Here is a 14461-nt window from a genome sequence, read left to right on the forward strand (position 1 = left end):
GCCTGGCCTATACAGCAAGGACTTTCTAGTATAAGTAAGTGTCATTCTGTATACCACAGAGAGGTTAATGACAGACACATAGTAGTTGCTTAATGAACTCTTACTTATTGAGACATGTGAGTTATTATTTACCATGAGAACTTCTAAAGCTTGTCTCCTGTCTTCCACAAAGCAAGGAAGGTTTATATTTTCCTCCCACGTTTCTAAAAATAGGAACAATAACAAACTTCACTGAGAAAGAAATCAAGAAGTGAATTCACTATGTCTCATTTAGAAACAACACATTTCTCCCAGTACAGAGGTCTGAGCTAAACTCCAAACCTTTTAAGGTTTAGAATGGTTTCCTTGAACAGTGCAAGCTTCTGGGTCAAAAGAAAAAAATAACTTTCTGAAAAAAGAAAAAAAAAGGTCCTAAGGCTTCTCACATTTTCTTACCAAAAAATATTTAGACAAAAACGAAACAGAAGTATTTGTATAACATTTCCAGGTTTTTAAATGAAGGGAGGAGGTGGAAGTAGGAAAAAAGTTTTGCAAAAATATAGGTCATTTAATTTTTTAAAAATTATTTTCTTTGATATTGTCTTTTATTTTTTTTAAAATTGACTCTATAACATTCATACCCTCAAGAGTGTGGTTATGTGAAACCACAGGATTTATCGGAAAGTTTAAATTTCATCAGTGTCTTTGTTTTGAAGAACGAAAGTGTACCTTAAAATTTCAATAAGAAAAAATAATGAACTGGGAAGACCAAGAAACCAGACCAAGATTGTTATACTGGTCCCTGAAGCCCTGGGGCCAAGTGACTAACCAGGGAAAAGATTATTTATTGACTCAGTGTAAAAAAGACAATTAGCCATTGGACCACTTAGCAAAAGAGGTAGCATAGTCTCCAAGGAATACTGAAAACAGGGTCAGAAGACCTAAATTCACATCTATCCATCCCTGGCTGCCTAAATGCCTTTGCACAGGCCACATAACAACTTTGGGCCTCAGTTTCTTCATCTGTAAAATGAGGTTGGAGATGATGCTCTGGAAGGTCTTCCAGTTCTAAATACTATGATCCCATAAAAACAGGCACTGACTCCACATTAAAAACAACAATCTGGGGGCAGCTAGATGGTACAATGGATAGATCACTGGCCCTGGACTCAAGAAGACCGGAATTCAAATCCAGCCTCAGATACCTTTTTTTTAAACTTCACATGTTAAGCTTTACAAAGAATTTAATATATGTTATTTCATTTCAGCCTCACAATAATCCACTAGGTTAGTGAAGGTATTATTATTCCCAATAGATTATAAGCTCCTTGAGGGCAGGGACTGCCTTTTGTCTCTTTTTGTATCCTTAGTATTTAGCACACTGCCTGCCACAGAGAAGGGGTTTAATAAATGCAGACTGATTGTTTTTATGGATTTATTTAAAAACCATTCATAGCCCAATGGACAATATCTGAAATAAGTGATCCCAGAATTCAAGGTGCCAAAGAGCTTTCCCTTCAACTACTGGTTCATTCCCTATAATCTACAAACATGTTCATGTCTCCCCTAGCCCTCACTTGATTCTTCCATTTCTGCTAACTCTCATCCTATATCTCTTCTGCCCTTTGTAGCCAAACTCCTCAAAAACTCCATCCACAATAGTTGTTTCCATTTTCTCTCCTCTCACTCTCTACTTAACCCCTTGCAGTTCAGCTTCCAACCTTATCATTCCATTGAAACTGATCTCTCCAAAGTTACTAATGATCTCCTAATTGCCAGTCTTCTTCTCAGTCCTTATCCTCTGTGACCTCTCAGGCAGTCTTTCACACTTTGATCCCTGTCTCCTTGATATTCTCCTCTCTCTAGGTTTTCAGGTCACCACTCTCTCTTGGTTCTATTCCTACCTATCTAACCACTCTTTCTTACCAGCCTCAGATACTTGATACTAGCTTGTACGACCCTGGGCAAATCACTTAACCCCAATTGCCTCACCAAAACAAAAACAAAAACGAAAAACAATAATCTGAGCTTTAAAGCTACGTACAGCAAACTCAGTGCCCTTAAAGTGGAGTGAAACTTACTGTCATCACACCCCTCCAGAGGTGTGCTGGAGCCAACTATACTGACTGGTGAGAGATGATTGTTAAATTTTCAATGTGACATTTATACATCAGGAAAAGCTATGTCGGTGTTTAATTTATTGTTTTGATGATTTTCTAGAATTAAGAAAGTGATGGAGAAACAATGAACAAGCAGATTAAACTTAAAAGTATGACATGAATACACTCTCGCCTTCTGCCTCCCCACCACAGCTGGGTGTTAAACATTTAGCAGCGTACCCCTACACACAGGAGTCCAAATTTCTTCAATCCCAGAAGTCCCAATTAGAGCTTTATACTCAATATTCCCAGAACATGTTAGAAAGAGGGTATTAAAAATTTCTGAGAACACTAAATATATACATATATAAATATTCATTATAACTAGAGACCAAATGTTGGCCAATGTTCTAGTCAGGGAAGAGCATTCATAAATTATCCTTCTCTTTATATTTCAGCTTGAAGAATTAAGTGTTGGTGTAAGCCATGTTTTCTATCTTGAAAAAATATGAAACTGCTGGCTATGTAAGTTTGGCTCCTCAGTGTCACTTGGAAGGCACCAGAAACTGAAGCCTATGTGTGAGGTAAAGATATAATTTCATTTTTTTTTCAATGAGACAGTCAGGGTTAAGTGACTTGCCCAGGGTCACACAGCTAGTAAGTGTTTTGTGTCTGAGGCCGGATTTGAACTCAGGTCCTCCTGACCCCAAGGCCAGAACTCTATCCACTGCACCACCTAGCTGCTGGGAGGAAGAAAAAAAAAAGGAAAAGCTTATAAGCTGAGGAAAAGGCCTATATTTGTTCATTATTATAATTATTATAATAATAATAATTATTATTATTATTATTTCAGACATTGGGGTTACGTCTTTAGGATTAGAACATTCATTTCTTACAGTCCTATTTATTTTCCTCTAGTCTAAGTTTAACTACCTGTTCAATGTCATACCAATCAAAAATCAGTCAATAAATATTTAAGTGCCTATTATATGCAGGGTACTATGCTAAATGCTGGGGATAAGAGGCAGTCCCTACCTTCAAGGAGCTTACAGTCTAAGGGGTGGGGTGGGGAAGAGAGACAATATGCAAACAAATACACACAAAGCAAGCTATGTACAGGATAAAGAGGAAGTAATTACAAGGGAAGAGACTAGAATGAAGAGGCGGTTAGGGAAGGCTTCCTATAGAAAGCAGGATTTAAGTTAGGACTTAAAGGAGGCCAAGCAGTTATCATTCCTCCTTCATTTTCAAAGAGGGCCAATGACATCATGAAGTGATGGGTAATGACTTTAGGACTTAAAGGAGGCCAAGCAGTTATCATTCATCCTTCATTTTCAAAGAGGGCTAATGACATCATGAAGTGATGGGTAATGACTTGCGTGTGAATTGGATTTAAGGGAGGCAGAATCATATTCAGAGAGGTCTGTAGTCAGAGCAGAGGAGGGAAATTATTCCAGGCATAGGGGACAGTCAGAGAAAATGCTTGGAGCAGAGAGATGGAGTTTCTTGTTGGTGGAACAACCAGAAGTCCAATGTCACTGGATGGAATAGTAGGTACAGGGAGTAAGATGTGAGAAGACTGGAAAGCTCTAGGGGGTTAGGTTACGAAGGGCTCTGAGTGCCAAACAGAGCATTTTGTATTTGCCTCTGGAGGCAAAAGGAAACACTGGAGTTCACCGAGTAGAGGGGTGACATGATGAGACCTCTGCTTTAGGAAAATCACTTTAGTGGCTGAATGGAGAAAGGATTGGAGTGGGGAGAGACTCAAGGCAGACAGATCTACCAGTGACTAGAACGTAAGAACATAAGAGCTTAGAGCTAGAAGACACTTTACAGGTTGTCAGGCCCAGCCTCCTCATTTTGGAGATGAGGAAATTGAGGCTTCCAGAAATCAAGCAACTTACACCCAAAAAATCACTTTGTGGTAGAGAAAGGAAAAGAATGAAAATCATGTAACTCTTCACATCAAGAGAATCATATCGACTCAGTCAATAATCTTACCAGATGAGGTTTGTAATGAAGGCCTAAGGTCTTATTTAATCTAACAAATTATTACCCATGACTATACAACTTTAATTCATGAATCTGTCTATCAATATTCCTTGCTATGGAAATTAGCCTCTGTTGTGTCTTTATCCATGATATGTGTGTGTGAGTGTATATATAAATTTGTCTTTTGTGTTGAGAAAAGGCACAAAACATTTTTCCATAAATTTACTCTTGCTTGATTTGTATCCAATTTGGTAATATAATCCCAACTAATTTTCTTTTTATAATACATTAAATTGTCTCTTTAATAGAATATAATTAAAAAGAGCTTGCCCAATGAAAGCACAGCTTAAGACATAGCTTCTACCCATACTGCCAGTATTGCCATATTGCTGGTATTGTAAGTTTTCACAAAATTTTACCAGGAATATTCATTTTAAATATTAATATTTTCCACAATTAGCCTTAATTATAAAAATTAAATTCATATTTTAATTCACCTTAGTATAGTTACCCCAAAAAGGACCACTACGTATAAAGAAGAAATTGGTTACTAAAATGCAAACTCTTGCCTTCAAACAGGAAAGTATATGAATAAGTCCAAAATATACAGAAGAGAAAGAAATTATGTCTGATTTATCCTCAGCAGGGACACTTTCAAAGATGTAATTTTTAATATATTCCATGAGAACAAGTACCCTTGCTTTCCTTCAAAATTTCCACGAAATTGCCAGTATGTTGACGAGCATTTATTAAGTCTTTATTATACACCAATAATCAAAGAATAAATCGTAAAAAAAAAAAAAGCAAAGAATTAGTTTAAGGACCATAGTTTTCACAAAGGATTACTAAATACTATTTCTACAAAGATGACCAAAAACTATGAGGGGAACAATTGTTCAATCTAGGTCTTGCCATCTTAATTCCTGAAAGCCAGGTGACTAATTCTGAGAAATTAGCTCTCTTCTGAAGTGGTTATATTGGTCCAGTCTTATCTCAAGTGACCCTTGAGTAGCTTTCAAAAAAGCTCAGGGGGAGGTAATTCCACAGTGTTTCTTTGAATTCTGGACCAAAGTAGAGCAACACTCTAGTTTAAGTAAGACTAAAGGTGATGCAGGTTCCCTTCCCCTAAGGTTTTTGACAGACAACCTCAATACAATATATAACTCATCCAATATATAACTGCGGAGTTTTTCATATTGGCTTTCAGGGACTGGTGCTCAATTGGGCCAAAGCCAGTCTTCGGCAAAATTGTGAAATTTATTTTTAGCAAATCCCTCCTTTCAGGATTCATTTTCTCCTACCTTCTGAGCCTCTAAGTGGGCTTAGAGGCAGCTGAACTGTGCAGTGAATAGAGCTCTAGGCCTCATGTTAGGAAGGCCGAAGTTCAAATACAGCCTCAGACACTTTATTGGCTATATGACCCTGGACAAGTCACTTAACTTCCAGCCTCAGTTTGCTCAACTGTGAAATGAAGATAACAACAGTACATATATATCACAGGGCTGTTGGGAAAATCAAGTGAGGTAATAATTATAAAGAATTTAGGCAGTGCCTGTCATATAGTAGGTGCTATATAAATACTTATTCCCTTCCTCTTTTCCCCCTCAGGGGTCTTAGGCTATTGCTTCCTTCTAGAAAGAGCCCCAATTTTAACATTTCAAGTGACAAAAGAAAAGATTTGAGGTGTATTTATAATTCCAGTGTTCAAATATTTATAGGGTTATTATGTGGAAGAGGAATTAGGTTTGTTTTGGTTGGAATCAGAAGGAAGAACTAAGATTAGTATCAGAAAGTATAAGCAAATAGATTTTGGTTTAACATAAGGAAAAATTTACCCACAACTAGAGCAGTCCAAAAAATGGAATTGGCAGCCTCATCAGGTAGTGAGTTCCCTGTTACTAAGTATACTGAAATTGAAGTTGGATAAATACTTTTTTCTTGGATGTTTATAAATAAGCATCATTATTTGGATAAATGTTAAAATAAATGACTTCTAATGTCCCTGTCATTATTCAAGGAGAGATACAATTCAAGAAAAATTCCATTCTAAAGAACTCCCCCCCACATCTCATTTTGTTCCATTCTTCTTTATATCTTGTTCTTTCTTTCCTTTAAAATTGTGGAAAGTGGAAGAACGTTACACGAGCTTTCCATTAAAAATATAATGCTGTATCTAGTCTAGTTATTATAGCTCCATGAACCTATGGCATGGATCCTAATCTTTACTGAACTGAAGAAAAGAAATTTTACTTCATGTTATCAAAGCTATAGAAAGTGACCTGCATTTTAGCCATTGTCATGTTATTAAAAAAAAATTCCAGAAACCACAAGGTTAAACAATGACAAAAATAATAATGATGATTTATATGGTATTCTAAGATTTGCAAAGTACTTTATAAATATCACCTCATTTCATTCTCTCAACAACCCTAAGAGATAGGTGGGATTATTATCATGATTTAACAGATGAGGAAACTGAGGCAGACAAACCTTCAACTGGTTAATATGAAAGGACCTTTACTTTGAACCATAATATCTCAGAGTTGAAAAGGACCTCAGGCCTATATCTAAATAAGAAATTCCTCCAAAGTGGCCATTAGCTTTTACTTATAGTTTTCCCATGCTGGGGAAATTACTACTTTCCCAAAATAGCTCTTTTTAACTTTTTGATACATACGGCAATTATGAAGTTTATCCTTAAATCTAATATAAATTTGCCTCTTTGCAACTTTCATCCATTCACCCTAGTTTTGCCATATTGGGTGAAAGCATACACAGTATTTTGCTTTGACCCATCAGTTCTAGCCTATAAAGATCTTTTGTGATCTTAGCCATGTCCACTCTGGTAGCTTATCCTCCCAGTTTATGTCCCTGGCAAATCTGATAATCTTGCTCCCTGGGCCTTTATTCAGACCATTGATAAAATTAAAGTTAAACACTTTCATCATAACCTGAGGGGACAAACTCATTTGAAAGAGAACACACACATGCCTATCTATACCAGGTCAGTTACTTTAACACAGAAACTTCAACAAACGCACCCTACGTGTATGCCCACATGCTCACAATAAAACCTCAAACATTTTATTCATTAAACATTTTGTTCATCTTTTTGAGAAGTTATTATTTTTGTTTTCTTTCCACGAAATTACATATATGCCCTTAGCATCTCAATTTTACTCCAGAATAGCTGTAAGTATACACACACACACATACACACACACACACACACACACACACACACACAAATAGGAAATATTTAATCTTATCTTCATCTGGCTGATCTTAGGAGGAAAGTAAAATCAGACCCATTTGTTTTTACCAGCTGGACTTCCATTTTTCCCCTTGGAGTTTTTCTCCTTAGGATTTATAGGACTGAGCATGGTAGCCCACGCTATAAAAGGAAGCTGAAGCTGGTGGATCAACTGAATTTAAGAATTCTGAGATTCAGTAAGGCTAAAGTCAATATGGTGGCCAAACTAAGTCCAGCACCAATACGGTACACCACTAGGAATCTGGGGCCACCAGGTTTACTAGAGAGAGACAAACTGACACATACCAGAAACAAAGCAGTTCAAAGCTTCCTCAATGATCAGCAATGGGGTCAGCTGAGACCATCTACAGCACTTGAAACCTGGTTAATAGGGAAACAAAGGGGAAGGGAGAGGGAGAAAAGGGAGGATTTGCAAGGTTTGTGACCTTGAAAACTTCTACAGGCTTCAAACAATTGATCAGTCACCAAACTTTTATTAAACGTCTATCATACTCCAAGCACTGTATTAGGTACTGAAAACAAAAGATGAAAGTGAGACAGTTCTCAAGGAATTTACTTTCTACTAAATGATCTGAATGCATGCAGCTCAGAGAATCTACTTACTTTTAGTTGCACTAAATGTACATCCACATGCTTGCTCTCAGAGTCCTGCTGCACTGAGTAGGTCAGATCCCTGACCCTCTCTGAAGTCATGCGCAGCCATGTCTCAATTTCAGGTAGGTGGAGGACAATTTTCCAGTCTGCTCCCGTATGGAGTGGGGGCGGCTTCTCATATCGTTGGTCAGAATCCATTTCCTTCATCTCATCTTCTCCCTCACCCTGCTCCACTGTAGGGGTCATATTGATGACCATTGGAGAAGCGTCAGTAGCCATAGGATCCAATTCTTGTGACCTCATGGGGGACAGGGTTACACTCATGGTTAACATGGAGAAAGCTAAACCATACTCCTCTCCAAAAGAGCTAAAATGGAGAAAGAAAGGAGAAGACATGAGTTAGGTAAGACTGATGAATTAAGAAATCATAATTCATAGTATAAACACATAAAAAGTAAGTTTTTATTTCTTTTCATGATAGATATAAGTTTCAACATATAACCTTAATATTATACATTCAATTATCATCCTAAACAAGTTAGCTAGTTAGAGAAGAAGGTGGTCCGGTTGCTTAAACTTTGGAACTGGTTACATATTTATATTTCCTTTTCTCCCTCTTTGGGCACCAATTACTGGTAATTCTAAGCCTTAGTTTACCTATAAAAAGGAAATAATATACCAAGTTTTATTCTCAAAAATAAAATATTAATTTCCAGTTGTTAGGTTTTCTTTTCCAAGAGGCTTTTTGATTTCTAGTTCATTTTTTAAAATGAAATATACATCTGCAATACATGGTGAGATTTGGTTAATTTTTAAGATAAGGCTGACCAACTTCTACTTCTTTCTGCAGAAAGTACCTATAATTCTAATACAGAATTCTAGTCCTTAGTATCCTCTATTTAAAAAAAAATACATTGTTTCTAAAAGAAGGTAATATAATGTAGAGGACAGGACACTGAGTTTGGAATCAGTAAGACTTGGTTTCAAATCCCATCTTCTTGGGCAAATCGCTTAACTATACTCTGTGCTTCAGTTACCTCATATGTTAAAATGGAGTCGATGACTTTTAAGGTCTCTTCTAACTCCAAATCTATGAGATCATGAGAAGCTCTCCCTGTTCAAGACAATACACTTCCCCCACCACACCCATCTGGCTTTTTTTCTTACTCTACAAATTCAAGTTGTTTTAGATATGATATTCTTCTCATTGTTCGTGGGTAGCTCACCTAAAGGATCACCATTTCGTGACAAAAATAGAGTAAAAAGACAAAATAATGTTTGATGCCAAATGCTTTCCACTTACTGGGTTTGTGTCACAAAAGAGATAAAAAAGACAGAAAGGAAAAGGACCTATATTTACAGAAATATTTATAGCAGCTCTTTTCTGGTGGCAAAGAACTGGAAATTGAGGAATGCCTATCAATTTGGGAATGGCTGAACAAGTTGTGGTATATGATTGTGATGGAACACCATCGTACTATAAGAAATGATGAGCTAGATCTTCTTAGAAAAATGTGGAATAACTTACATGAACTGATACAAAGTGAAATGAGTAGAACCAGGAGAATATTGTGCACAGTTAACAGCAATATTGCAAGATGCTCAACTGTGAATGACTTAGCTATACAATACAGCAATACAATGATCCAAGACAATTCTGAAGGACTTATATTGAAAAATGCTATCCACCCCCAGAGAAAGAACTGATGGTGTCTGAATACAGATAGAAACATACTTTTTTTTAACTTTATTTTTCGGGGGGGGGTTGGTCTATGTTTTCTTTTACAACATGACTAATATGGAAATATGTTTTGCATGACTATACATGTATAACCCTATATCAAATTGCTTGCCTTCTCAATGAGGGGCAAAGGAAGGGAGGGATGGAGGAAAAGAATTTGGAACTCAAATTTTTAAAAATGAATGTTAAAAAATGTTTTTACATGTAATTAGGGAAAAACAAAATACTAAATTAAATTTTATTTTAATTTAGTTTAAAAAAACAAAAATGCTTTTCACTCATAAGATTCTGAATAAATCAGGAAACCTAACCACTTCCCTCTTGAAGTACCTCCAGACTTCCACTATGGTCCTTCTTTGACATTTCATTCTAGTGTGGAGATAAGTCTGGGTTCTAGGCCAGAAAAGCATAAGCCCTGGCAGGTCCTACATATTTAGAAAGACTCTGAATACAGGCTTAGCATCACACTGTATCTCTGTTGTCCAAGGACCAGCCTAACTATGTCTGGAGAAGTTCATCACTAGGTTGACCCTGGCAGAGATCAGAACTGGCCACTGCAAGTCTCAAAGAGCATCTATGTCAGAGAAGGCTTGTGCCCTGCCTCAGGGTGAAGAATACCAAGGCCAACAAAACCACTGCTCCCAGAGACACTAAACAAGCAGCTTCCCTTAAGGACTAAAAGAAAACTATTAGTAAAGGGTATGTTAATTAGAAGAAATCTGAAGAGTAATTTTTTTCTTGAAGGCACGTTATTATCTTACAGGGATTTCAAATTTTAATGAAATTTTCTTTCTAGTACTTCTGAAAAGTCTTTTTGAGTTTTATTTTTTTCTTCAAGGTACAGAACATTCATGGATGAACTTTTGACACCACCATTTCCACAGCAACAGATTGGGATATCAGAAACATTGGTTTATAGGGATATTATTAAAAAAAAAAAAAAAAGATCAACAGTACCAAGGAGATATTGCAAAAAAAGGTGATATAAATGTATTTTCAGGTGATTCATCTCTACCTTATTATCTCTTTATAATTAGCTAATATTGAATGGCCTTCTTTTTATGTCAAGTGAGTGAAAACCTACTAATCACATTTTAGCTCTTACCATTATGTTAGAAATCAATATAAGTGGACCTGGCTATTTATGAATGAGAAGATAATTATAATTGCATTTAGAAATTAAAAAAAATAAGGATAGTCCACCATGCCATCTCTTTGGGAGTACAAATCCCAATACCTAACAAATTAATCAATTAATCAACCAGTAAGCATTTTTTAAGATCCCTTACTGAAGACTGCCCTGATGACATTTAGGCATTACACACCTACTCCTAAATCTGGCTGTCTTCTCTAAGACAGACACCCTACTTACTGCACCAAAAAAGCAAATAACTATTTTAATGACATTTTTGCTCAGCCTTCAGAGTTTCAACTTAATCCAGTATTCTGTGGCCAGCACTCACAATAGCGGCATTTATTTAATAAGGTGATTTAACCAGAGATTTCAAAATCATTTTATCTATCTCTGCTCATCCTATGACTTTAAGTGGATCATAGGTATTATTTTCCCACTTTATAGATTTAGAGAAACAAGATCACAAAAATTTTGCCCAAGTTAGTGGACAAAGTCATATTCTTCATCAAAAGCAGGAAAACCCCCACTGTATTTGGAACTGAGGGGAGAGAGGAGGATTTATTAAGTACCTACTATGTGCCAGGCATTGTGGTAAGCACTTTACAAATATCTCAATTTATCTGAGTCATAGGAACTAAGGGGCTTTACCACTAACTACCTGTGTGACCTTGGACAAGTCACTTCCTCTCTCTAGGCCTCAGTTTCCTCATCTGAAAAGTGGAGTTGGACTAAGGTTTCTCCCAGCTCTAAATCTGTGATCTTAATAATCTATGTGCATGTGCTATTAAATTAATGAATTGCAGTGAGAATAATAGAGTCTCTGCTTTGTGATACTTTGCCTAAGGCAGAAAATAGTAACAAGTGAAAAAGTAAAAAGACATGAAGACAACAGAAATAGAGCACAAACCAGTAAGCACTTGATAAGTAAAGGTCTTGCACTATACACGGGCAAAGGCAAGTGAATGCTGGGAGTAAACAGAATCACTTATCAGCACCCTCCTAGGTCAAATTATCAAATCAGACTCATCCTAATAAGATGTTAACCTGGGTTGAAAGTTTATCATTGCTAAGCAGACATAAAACCCAAAGCTAAGACAAAAATCAGTGGAGCCCAAAAGGATACTCCTTAATCACTTGCACCCTATTCAACCTTCTCTTTTCTACACCTTTACAACTTGAGAATTCATGCTGCGTATATTATCGCAGCTGAACAATAAGGTAGCAGAAATAACATTAAGTTCATTCATTAAACATTTTCAACACCAACACCAAAACCCCATTTTAGTACAAGTGACTCAATCAAAAAATGGCACACACATGCCTACTGAAACTCCAGTGTTCCTGTAACGTCCCCATTTGATAAGAAACATTTCCCAACTAAAAGAAAATGCTTATGAATACGGAGGTTTATAGAGACACCCATTCTTTCTACATATATTTTTACAGTCATTACCAAGTTGAGATGCCTTCTGGGAAAGTTAATTACTCTTCTTTGATGTGATCAGAGTAGAAAATTCAGCCCTGGCCTATTGGCTGTGCTAGGTTCAACAGACTCTCCCATCCAGACAGCCCAGCTTCTTACAGCATGATTCCTCTCCAGTCACAAAGCAACTGAAGTCTCCGGTAAATAAAAAGGCTTCTGCGCAAGGAAACAATGGCATTAACCCAAGTTCACGTAGGATGCAGGCCAAATTACAGCTCTGGCTGTAAGGCAGCTGGTGGGTTAGTGCTCATCAGCTTGTAGGAGCCAATGACCCCCTTCTGTTATCAAATGCTTGAATCCATAGGCTGCCTCTCCAGTATTAGCGATAATACCCACCTTTATCCCAGCTGCTGTTAAAAATAACATCCATTAAATCCTTTTCTTTCTACAAAGCCACAGCAAGACGCAACATTTGGAGTGTGAAAGCTGAAAAGCTTAAAGCACTAACAATTTTTAAAAGCTGTATGGGGGGGGGACGACTTGGGGAGGAGTCCCCAAAGCTGTTTTTTATAGCTCTGAGGAAACAGAGGGAAAACATATCATGGATTGCTTACTGACAAGGAGCGGGTTTGCTATCACTCTGACAGCTTCCAAAGAAGGAGAAACTGATTCGGATAGAACTGCCTGAAATTGAGTAACATCGAATTGTCTCCAGGAGGCTGCCCTTTAGCCAAAGACAAAAGCGTGAACCCCCGCTACAAGGTTATCAAAACCACCCCGTTTCTCCTGCTTGCTGTTCTTTCACTCAGAAACAAATTGGAATCAGTGTTTTGTACTCACGGTAAGATCTTTCGTCCCTGAGAGCCACCCAGGACCAAGGACTCCTTCCTACTCTTGCCTCTTCCTCCTCCTCTTCCCTTCCTCCTCACCTCCAGCTCCAATTTTCTTTTGTGGCAAAACAAGATAAACCCCAGTCCATTCTGTGCCCTGCCAACAGGGCACTGTAAAGTCTTTGGGGGACTTGTTTCATATGCCCTTATTAGCTTGCAAATGGAATCGCTTAAGTACTCAGCTACTGAATCCCCTATTTGGAGGAAAGTGAATAGTCACTGCAAAAGTACAGTAAGGGGAAAACCTTTTGCAGACCAGTGATAAGTGATTTGAGAATTAAGACACAGTTGCCAAAGCAAGGATCGCTATGGAAAACAGTGTCTGGGCAGACAGAGTACATCATTCAGAACGGGCAGAGAACAATCCGGGGCTGTATTGGTAAGTAAACCAAGCAGTTCCCATAACAGGGCCATATCAGCCATGCTATATTAACGTGAGCAGCTGATAGAACCAATCGGAACCGAGCAGATTCAAGCCCTCTCGTTTCTTGGGAAAAACCGTTCCTTCCAAATAAAAGTATTATCTGCTTGAGGACAAATATAGCCATAATGTAAATCATTCCCAAACCAAAATAGTGCGTTCTAATTCTCTCTGTTCTCTCCTTCCTGCCCCACTTCCTCTATTAAAAAAAAAAACAAGCTAGAAAAATTTCCATCTTTTAAAACCATCCTGCCTCAGACCTTGATAGCTAGGTAAGTCAGGCAACCTCTCTCAGCCTCAGTTTCCTTATTTGTAAAATGAGGGTGATAACAATAGCACCTACTATGTTGTTATGAGGACCAAAGGAGATAAGAAACCTTAAAACACTATGAAAATTCTAGTGATTATTACTATTATTGTTATTTAGGACAAAACCACAGTGGAAAAATTAAGCCAAATATCATTAGGGCTCTTTTGCTTCTCCCTCACACATGCAACACCTTAGCATCAGCAGCTGCTACTCGTAGAGTGCCACCCTGCAAGCAGATCGCTGCCAGGCTCACAAAGGGGGGCCTGATTCAAAAATCAGATGAGGAAATTACTGGAGATTTCTGTCAAATTCTAAATTTAGCCATTATGGCTTGCTTTGTTAAGGAAAAGAATAAAGAAAGTTAAAGATGAACACCTGTTTCATGTGATGCTCCATCAATTAGGTTCTATAAAAGAAATCCAAATACAATAGAGCCTCTCTAATAAATTGCCTAATTGAGCTCTATTGCCTGTCCCAAGGATAAGGAGCCATTTATCTCCCGGATTTTAAACATGTCATCCTGCCGATCTCACTGTACTGCCCTGAGGTTGGATAGCTTGTGAAGTGTGAATGGCTTTAAGTTCTTCAGAGAAAAGTCAATGA

General features: G+C 37.5%; 1 protein-coding gene across 1 annotated transcript in view; it reads right to left on the reverse strand.

Moving 5' to 3' along the window:
* AKAP6 (A-kinase anchoring protein 6) overlaps positions 1-12424 on the reverse strand; it is a 496473-nt gene extending 484049 nt beyond the window's left edge. Inside the window, 2 exon segments of the mRNA XM_078151395.1 lie at positions 7948-8305; positions 12268-12424. Of these exon segments, the coding sequence (XP_078007521.1) occupies positions 7948-8271 (324 nt within the window). The 5' untranslated portion in view covers positions 8272-8305; positions 12268-12424.
* Positions 12425-14461: the final 2037 nt, after the last annotated feature.

Source organism: Phascolarctos cinereus, unplaced genomic scaffold (assembly GCF_003287225.1).
Source record: "Phascolarctos cinereus isolate Bilbo 61053 unplaced genomic scaffold, phaCin_HiC Scaffold_3;HRSCAF=262, whole genome shotgun sequence".
Lineage (NCBI taxonomy): Eukaryota > Metazoa > Chordata > Mammalia > Diprotodontia > Phascolarctidae > Phascolarctos > Phascolarctos cinereus.